At 40.6% G+C, this 9,791-nt stretch overlaps 1 protein-coding gene across 1 annotated transcript in view; it reads left to right on the top strand.

Annotated features, from left to right (window-relative positions):
- hdac5 (histone deacetylase 5) overlaps nucleotides 1–9,791 on the top strand; it is a gene marked incomplete at its 3' end in the record, with an annotated part of 27,775 nt that overhangs the window by 3,990 nt on the left and 13,994 nt on the right. Inside the window, 1 exon segment of the mRNA XM_035654964.1 lies at nucleotides 1,340–1,517. Coding sequence (XP_035510857.1) covers nucleotides 1,361–1,517 — 157 coding nt within the window.

Here is a 9,791-nt window from a genome sequence, read left to right as displayed (position 1 = left end):
CGATCTTGGGCGTGCTTATGCTGTGTAGAAATATCGATGACCGCGCTGAAATGCAACCCCCCCACCCCACAGTCTTAAACCCAAACCAGAAGGCATGTAGGCTCTGTTTCTAAAATCAAGTCATCTCTGTTACTATTTATCCCTGTCCTTCCTCCTCCTCCCTGCAGGCTCAGTTATAGTCCCCCCTCCAATTCAGCGCCCGCATCTCCTGTGTTGAAATGTTCTCTTCTCTCCCCTTCCTGTTCTTTATTCTGGGAAAAAAAAAAAGCCAATCTACCACAGAAACGTTGCAGAATAAAACAAATGAGAGTGATTGAAGGTGTGAAGACAGAAGATTTATCTGATTTGTGGATGTATGTAGTATAGAAGAGGTGAGGTTGTTTCCTACTGCTTGGTTCGCAATACTTCGTTTTTCTGCTCGTTGTTTATGGTTTGTGATTCTGGAAACGAAATGGAGGACTGCGGTTGCTGACTTTTTTCTTCAGTGCCTGATGGTGCTAATTTGTCGCACTTTACTGCATGCCCATTTGTTCGATCTACTTCTAAGCCTACTCTCTCACATCGTCATCTCTAAGAGAGCGAGACCTCAGCCACCTTCCCACATCCTCCCCTCCCTCTTGTTCTTCTCTCCCATCTCTCAATGTTCATTCAGCAGCTCAAAAGAGCGTCACAACACAGCACACACACATGACTTCTCAGACAGTGAATATTAGCCGTACTGACCAGCACGCTTGTTTCTGGTCGCCGTACAAAGCTCACTCTGACCGCCCCCCCCGCCCCCCCCCCCCAAACACCAACAAGCAACTTTTTGTGGGTTTATCAAGCGCAGGCATAAGGGGACGGGCGTCGTGATCTACTGGCACTGTTCATTTTTCTGGGGGAGGTTCTAACTTGCCAGCTCTCTTCTCCAAGCCTTCCTCTCCTCCATTTTCTCCTTTTTTTTATTATACTGCTCCGTCCTCTCCCCCTCCTCCCTTCCTTCCATTTCCCTCTCTCTGTCATCTTCTCAGCGCTTCGTTCTCACATTTTGGAAAGCAAAATGAAAACCTCGGGAAGAGCGCTCTCCCATAGGCTCTAAATTTACGTCCTCGCTCATGCCTTACCACACTGACCTAACTGATCAACACTAATCTCTATAACACACGATCCTCCATCCTGGAACCACCCACTCACCACATAGCACTAACCAACCACAATGTCCAACACCCATCGTCTTCATACTCCATCCCCAACCCCTCTCGTATACGCTCACAAGAGAAGGTGGTGGTTCAAAGCACTGCACTTGTGGAGAGTTGTGAAACTAAGTTTTTTTTATTTTTTTTTTTTTGTGACAAAATAGAGTGCTGCCTCTTGTCTTGGCATGCTGTTGCATCCCACGGTGTCAGGATTGTGCGCCATGTTGCAGACCATCTATGAGACTGAGTCCTGTTTTTCCTCTGCCAGCACAGACAGCCACCACCAGCCTCTGGAGCTCCTGAGTGACAACAGGGGCTCCAGTGCTGCCATGCCCACCGCCGGTGAGTCATCTCTGGGAGAGGAGAGGTGGGGAGGGGAGGGGGGGGCTGCTGTGTGCTGGAGGTTTGAGGGGCCATCAGACAAAAGGTTTGGATCTAAATGTAAAAAGTGTTATAATGTCTGGGGGAAAAAAGAGGATGTGTGTGTGCGCTGGGCTCACAGGTTTTATTGGTAGAATAGGATATAAGGATAGACAGTGCAGGTCAGGTTTTCAAACCGTAAGGTGCGCCTCCCCAGTGGGGGCATGGAAAAAGAGCCACAGATGCAGGTGCATGCCCGTGTTCTAAAAACAACGGGAAGCTAGTTAGCAGTTGACCTGCTTATCAACACCGTCAGCAGTTGGAGCAGCAGTGGCTGTGGCACGCAGCTCATCAAGGCAATTAAGGTGCTTTAAAACCCTTAGCGCCTGACTGCTGCATTTTGCGTCAAAATTCTCTGATTCAGTCTCATAACTCAGTCAAATCTGAACACATACATGATGCACATATTTTAGACTCAGTGTGACTGACAGTTTCTATGTATTACTCACGGATCACGTCCATAAATTCTTATAGAAAAAGACACTTATTGTGCAGAACTTGCCTGAGAATCTTCATGTTTTTAAGTTTCCTGCAGTATCAAAGCAATCCAGGGAGAGCTGTCTGTGCATCCATGGCCACACTGCAAAGAAGAACTGCTAGTAGCTAATTTGGCATACTTTTAATGCTGCCAGTTTACTAAAATGTTAACAAATATAGGCTAAAAAAAGAAAACAGGGCTCAAGTTGTAGCCCACAGCTAACTCACTGAATCCGTTGAAACAGTATACTTTCTTTTCACATCCCCCAAAGCTGTTATTCCAAAGCTAAGATAAATCCCTGAAAAGGTAAGATAAATCTAAAAAAAAGACGCTCATTGCTCAAGTGCAGAACAAGTTGTAGTCCGCAGCTAACTCATATACTTTCTGTTTTCTGTTTATCCCCCAAAGCTTAGGGCATGGTCTTCCAAATAAAATGAAAGAGAAAATCCATGAATTTTTTCATGTGCATCATTTTTTCTCTCACATAATTAAGGGTCATGACCCATCAACGTGGTTTTTATTCCTTGAGCACTGACTTGCTCCTCTATCCATTTATACACAAATACAAGGGGACAGGAAAAGGAGTCAATAATTTGAAATTGTGCCCCGGGGTTGATGAGAGTGATGATGCAATAAAAAGCATGTTAAAGGAGTTCCTCAGTCTTGAAGCACAATGTCACTTTTTCAGAAGAAAAAGGGCAAGAATACCCCAGGCGCTGTTCCATAAATCTCACACTCTCGTGATTTCCATCTTCAGCTGTACACTGCTCTGTTTAGAAAGTATGGATAATCTTTGTTTGTGAACCTTTTGAAACTTTGAAGAAAATATTTTGAACTCTCACATAGTGTGAGGACAACTCCCAGGATACACTACCTTTTATCTTTACCTTTAGATTTAAGTAATTTATCTAATGCTGAAAACACACATCTAGAGTGTGAGCAAAAAGGCTGTTAAAAGACCGATAATGTCTATGGAGGTCTTGCCACAGTAAAGTCTGAGTGGAGCCAGGCTTGATACCACCTCTCAATGCTGCAGGTTGTTAATTGGTACAAGCAGGACATATCCACTCTAATCTTCTTTTCAGCAATTACAGTGTTGGCTCACTGTGGAACCCATGTCAGTGTATATTTGTGTTTGTGTATGTGTTCAGACTTTGCAGACTCACAGACACTCGCTTATGTCTTCGTCATTGCTCTGGACTAATACTGATCACATTTATTCGCCAAAACTAGTTATGCATTTTATATGATGACTGATGCAACTGCTTTACTTAATAAAACATAAAAATGGCCAAACTACACAGCTAGTGACTATGAATGTGTGAAAGAAACCATTCAAACCAGCAAAATGATTAGTAGTTCCCATCTCTAAACCCTTTATCACCTGTTTTTTATTAATTTAACTAGAAACTGCTGCATTCATTTGGCATCGTGTTTCTTTCTAAACAATATTCACTATCTTTTTAGCACTGTTTTGGTCGCTACCAACTCCTGACGGAAATATCTGGCGCATTAGCTGCTAAGTGCTCCACCATGTTCACCTATTCCTGTACTATGTAACATTTGGTTTCGGGTCAGAACAAGTGAATAACGCTTTACGGTAGTAATCACACACCACCAACCTTGTCACTGATTTTGGTGAAACTGGATCATATTTTATGGAGAATTGTTTTTTATTTTTATATCTCAAGCTGCTCTGCCACAACTCTCTAACAAGTAAATTCTGCTACCTTTAGCTGCTGTTAGCTAGTTAGCTTAGCTGTACTGCACTGAATTGGGTGCTCAAAACAATGGGGGAGTGTTGATGGGACAGGGGTAAGAATGCTGTCGGAGAGTGGCGCCGGTTGTGCTAGAACCGGATCGGGGTGAGGAGATGACGGAGGAAGCTAAGTAGAGAAAACAAGTTTTGGTTGTTTGCGAGAGCTCTGTGAAATGAAAAGCTGCAGACAGATGGCGAGCTGGCCTTGCTTTTGGACTGGTCAGTTATATTAGCTGCTTGCTATGTCTTGTGTTTATGCACTTGCTTGATGTTTGGCTGTGTTAGCAATGTTTTCAACCCGCTATATTTTAAACATAAGTAATGTAATCATCACAAATGCACGTGTACAGCTTTTTTTCGACAGTAGTATTCCAACTGGGGGCGCCAAATCGCACAAATACTAAGTCTACATAGTGTTGCTTCAAAGCTTTGGGCTGTAAACCAAAACAATGAGCTGAAAGATGCTAAAACACTCCATAGAGCTGAGGGGAACTGCAGAGTTGGTGATAATTTTTTTTGGGTCCATCAATATGAGTAACCTCCTTCACATCTCACATAGTCATTGGACCAATTGTTAATATGAAAATATTGGTTAGTGCAGCTTTAAAAATATGCAAACTTGCTGTGTAAATGATTGGACCAGATGTTGTCAAAGAAATAAAGCTTGGTGTAACATCCGTTGCGGATGACCTACAGTATGCCAGCCCATAATACTTCTGACCCACCCTCAGTCTCTATAGCAACGCTACACATGTGACTCCTCTCCCTCTCCTAGCTTCTAATTTGTCTAAAGTACACACAGCCATTATACTATTTTTACCTCACTCTCTCTCTTGCTCTGTCTTTTCTTTCTCCCTCCCTGTCTCTCTCTCTCCTGGCTTTTTTTAGAGTGTTTTGCAGGGCTGATGTCATAGTGCCTATTTTCTTTTAGCAACACAGAATGAACAAGACAGGGAGAGAGAGAGAGACAGAGAGAGAAGAGAAAAGAAAAGACGAATATTGGTTTCCAGAAATACCTCCCAGCAGCAAGAGCAGTAGCAGCAATGTGAAACAGGAGCGACAAAAACAGAGGCTGGACTTCAAACTGCACACCTCTGTCTTCCATCTTTGTCTCTTTTATGAACCTTTTTTCATAATGAGCAGTGACAAATCTTGGCCCGCACCTATTCTATTCTTCTTCGCATCTTTCTTTCTGTATTGGCAGTCTGATGATAGATGCTGAATGAAATCAGAGGAAGAACATAAAGGAGAAAAGGCAAGACTTAAAGTTCAAATATGGCTCAAGGAGTCACACTGAAGAATTACCTGCTGTGGAAACAGCAGGCTTTGTCAACTATAAGACCTATTTTATATTTGTTAAGCGTGTACCTTTGTTGCTTAGTTAATTACACCTTCTGTCAAGTTTGAGTGTCCTCTTCCCTGTCTGTTCATACAACTACTCACTTCTTCTTCTTGTGTTTAATCCAACTGGACACATAAAACGCTTCCTGTGTAGCAGGAAAGAGACTTTAGACAGCGAGTGTGTAAAACAGCAAACAGCTTTCATGATCTGGACAGAGGCTGGATCACAGTCGCCTTAAAGCAGGAACACGTAGCATTCCTGTCAAAGGCAGAAGCTGGAAATTCCCAGCCAGTAAAGAATTGGTGCAGTCCAGTAGTCTTTGCCTCAGCAGTGTCTATTGGCAGAAATGGTGTATATATATATATATATAATTTAATATTTCATTATGTTTTCATTAGTGTATAATCACCTGAAGTTTTTACACGCTGAGGGTGGGAAAAGTTAAGGTGTACTGAGAAAAGATGGATGATTTACGGACAAACCAAGCACTGGCTCTAGAGTTCACGGGTTTCACATCCACTGTAGTTTCTACTCCATGCTAGGAAGGGGGGTGAGGTGAGGATGTTGCAATCAGCAACTACACTGCTAGATGCCACTAAATCCTACACACCAGACCTTTAAAGTGTACATTAGAGCTGCAATGAGTAGTCAATTAGTCAATTGTCTGAACATTAATTGTCAACTTTGTTAAAAATCAACTAAAAGTGTCTTTAAAATGTAGTAAATAAAACTTGCTTGTTTTACTATTGCAATTACAACTAACCATCATGAGTTAATTATTATGAAGTAATAAAAAAAAGTTTAAATAAAAGTTTCTGATTGAACGATTGTTTGATCTATAAAATGTGAAGAAGTATTGAAAAATGCAAACCACAATTTGACAGCTGACACATTTGAATTACTTGTTTGGTCCAGCAGAGATCGAGTTTCCTAGATGATAGATGACGAAGAAACCAGCAAATGTTCAAGATCATTTTTGGCCTCTGGCAGTCATTGTGAGATGCGTTCCTATGATCCTATACTTAATTCAGGCAAAGTTTTTGCTTGGCTGCTGTTTTACTAAATCTTGATACATTTGATACAGTCTGGCTTTTTTTGTTAAATAGAAGGGGTCTGCAACTTCTTTGATCATTTATTAATCCTTTTAACGTTGGTCTTAAATATTACAACAATTGCCATGACACTATTTACAGACATTAAAGCTGCAGTAGGTAATTTATATAAAAATAACTTTGTCATATTTGCTGAAACTTTAATATATCCTGACAGTAGAACATGAGACAGATAATCTGTAAAAAACAAACCAGTTTCGTCTGGTTCCTCCTAGTGCTCCTAATGGCATTTGCAAGTTTTATTTCCAAAGTTTCTGTATTTTACGCCCTCACCAATCAACTATCTCGGCCGCTCTCTCACTTCTTACAAATACCATTAGGAGCACTAGGAGGAGCCAGAGGAACCAGATTTTTTGGCACATTATCTGTCTTATGTTCTACTGTCAGGATATAGTGAAAGTTTCAGTGAATATGACAAAAAATAGTTTTATAAAGTTACCTACTGTAGCTTTAACAATAAATATTGAAACTTGTGAGGTTATGAATAAACTAGAAATTAAGTATAAAGTGCTATCTAATTAAAGATAGCACAGTTAATTGGGGTTCAACACATTGTCCCTATAGCATTGTACAGTACTAGATAGCAGCACACGTTGGCAAAACAAACACAAGTGATATTATGTTAAACCAAAAATTAGATTTTGATGAGTATGATGGAAAAAATATATGTGGAAAACTGGGTGTACGTCCAAAACAGATGGAGTTATGACTTAATGTGATGTGCTACACTTAATCTAAGTCACTAAATGCACAAGATAGCAGTGGAAAACTTGTTAGTGAGTCCTCTGAGAGCAGCTGTATGCAGATGTCTGGCTGTAATGTATATCACAGCCACAGCAGGTTCTGTAGAGAGCCACAACAGCTGTAGTTGGTCCGGCCTGTGCTGCTGTAACTCAGCTTGTGTGGCCAGAACATACTGTGTGAATGCTCACATTCACCATTGCATCAACAGCTGGGCTATGGTATGCTACGATAACAAAGTGTAACAGATTTAATTTTCCAGACTTTTTGAACACCAGTTTCCTGCTTACATTACATTTTCTTCCCTTTTGTCTCTTAACTTCTGACAAACTATCGCACTCTAGTCCTCTGACAGTATGACATACTGTGTATGCTGTATCCTGCTTGTTCCAGCTCTTAATTGAAGCTATGCTGACTAGAAATATGTGATTTTTATATGGCTGCAATATTCCATCAAGTGGACATATTTTACACAATTTGGGCATTACGTGCTAGTGGCATGGCTCTAGAGATGCTAATGTCAGTCTCTTATTGAGTTAGTCCATCACTTTGGTTCAGACTGAACTATCTAACTACTGTGTTTTTGCTTAATTTCTAAGCAGAAAAAAAATAGCGGTCTGCCTGGTCACAAACCTTCTGGTGTTACAGTTAAACAGTAGACTAAACTATATGTCTTTAGAACAAGAGAATGACCTGTCAATCACACAAGGTAGACCCTCCCTAAAGCATACCCTGCTTTATTGTCTATTTACTCTAAATGGGACCATCATTAACTAAATGAACATCATGCTGTATGGAAGAAGACCGAAACTAGAGATTGAGACCATAAACTCATTAGGAAACTGTTTGAGCTCATAAATCAAGTGAGAAGTTGGGTAAGATTGCCATGAGGTTGAATACAATCAGATTTTTTTTTGGAGCTGGTAGAGTAAACTGTAAACAGAAACTTTAATTTGTGTTGATTCTGGCGGCCCCTCTAGCCAAAAGCGCTAATATATCTACTGCCTCGTTTTGATTGATTTCAAGGGGAATCTGAAGAAAATCTTCTTGCTGATGGTCTTGTTTGTTTATGTAGGTCATATAGAGGCATAAGTATTAGATTGAGTCATTACAGTGAAACAGTTGGCTGAACAGTATTAGTTGTCAGGGGGTTATGTTAAACAACATCCACAATGACAATATCACATTTGCTTGTTTGGTTAATCATTTAATTTATATGATGCGTGCAGTATTGAGCCAAGATGCATTTCTATGTCTGCACCATTACATTGGCATTCAAGATGCTGTGCTTTTACCAAACTTTAGTCGGACATATATTTAAAAAACCTTGGGATATTGACTTGACTTTAAAAAATAACCTCTGTGGGTTTGAATAATACTTGCCAGTGGGTCTGGTACTTAAATAAACATCAATTGAGGTGCATTGGGACGAAAAAATTTAACTACAACACATTAAATCTAATTTTAATTAAAATTGCATATAAACGTTAGACTTTCCTTTCATTTCAACAGATTTGTTCCCTTGATATGTGAGGAATCTAGCCAGCTGAGGTTCACCTATTTAATTTCTTGGCCTCCTGTGCTGTTTTCCCATCAGTTGCCATGGGAAGAGTCTGGACTCAGAGCAGATGATGGGCTAAACTCACCTTTGGGGAAATGCACAGGAAATCACACAAGCACTGCCAACATTTACACATGTGATTTGTAGCACTCTTAGCTGTCGGATAGTTTCAGTTTTCAGCAAGGACAGCTTACGTGAGTGGAGATTGAATCATTCCATTTTCCCACCAAGTCAGACCTTTTGCTCTACATTTTTCAAATCGCTCTCTTCTCACACCCCCTCCTCCTTCCATCTGTTTCTCATCAACACTCACTGCCAAGACCAAGATACGCTTCTCCCTCAAGAGTCAGCTCACACACTGTAAACTGGACAGTACAGGATCCCACAGGAGAGCTGGATCTAGAAAACACACATGGCGGTACATGTAAGATTTTTTGAGGAAACTAGTGCAGTGCCCGTAGGAAGGAAGTATGTATTGCTATAGAGAAAGTGTGAGGTTAATGTGCTTTTTCATGGATGGCCAAATGATAGGTTGTGTTTTTGATATGCCGGTTTGTGAGGGATCGTCCTGGTGTGGATCATTTTGTGTAGGAGCTTAATTGTATTATTTTTTGTTAGTTCTATGTTTATGATGTTGCCAGTACAATTGTCTTCGCAAGATTGAACGCTTTAACGCATGGTATAAATGAAATACTGGAATAATGTACATGAATTGTTTTATCTTCGACACAAGATGGTGTTGTTTAAAAATAATGTACTGTACTTTATTTCTTTAGTGCTGTTCGTATTATTGACTGGTGTTTTGCAGTCTGTGTTTAAGCTGTTTGGGTAAGAACTCATTTATCTTACTGAAACTGGGAAAGTGATTGTTCTGATTTCTTTTTGACATTTATTCACTCTGTTTAGTGTAATGATTTGTAGTTGAGTAAATGAAGAGATGTTGTGGAGAGATTCGGGAGATCCAAGCGCCTTTTTCTCCGCATCGCTCCCTCTCTGTGTGGTGAGTTGTTTCTCGAAATGGTGATATGGTGGTGGAATGTTGCTGTACGTGCCTCTTGATGGCTCTTGCTTGGATACTCTTAATCTGATGAGTTTGTTGTCCGAGTAAATCTGGAGTTGTATGGGTTTATACATACTTCGCCGGCTTAGACAGTGTGGACAGGGAGCGTGATGTGAGTCGGAAACCTGGTGAGCTCAGGATAA

The sequence above is a fragment of the Morone saxatilis genome, unplaced genomic scaffold (genome assembly GCF_004916995.1).
Source record: "Morone saxatilis isolate NCDOM2014 unplaced genomic scaffold, NCSU_SB_2.0 Contig14, whole genome shotgun sequence".
Lineage (NCBI taxonomy): Eukaryota > Metazoa > Chordata > Actinopteri > Moronidae > Morone > Morone saxatilis.
The sequence above is the reverse complement of the archived record's forward strand: the minus strand, read 5'-3'. Positions and strand labels throughout refer to the sequence as shown.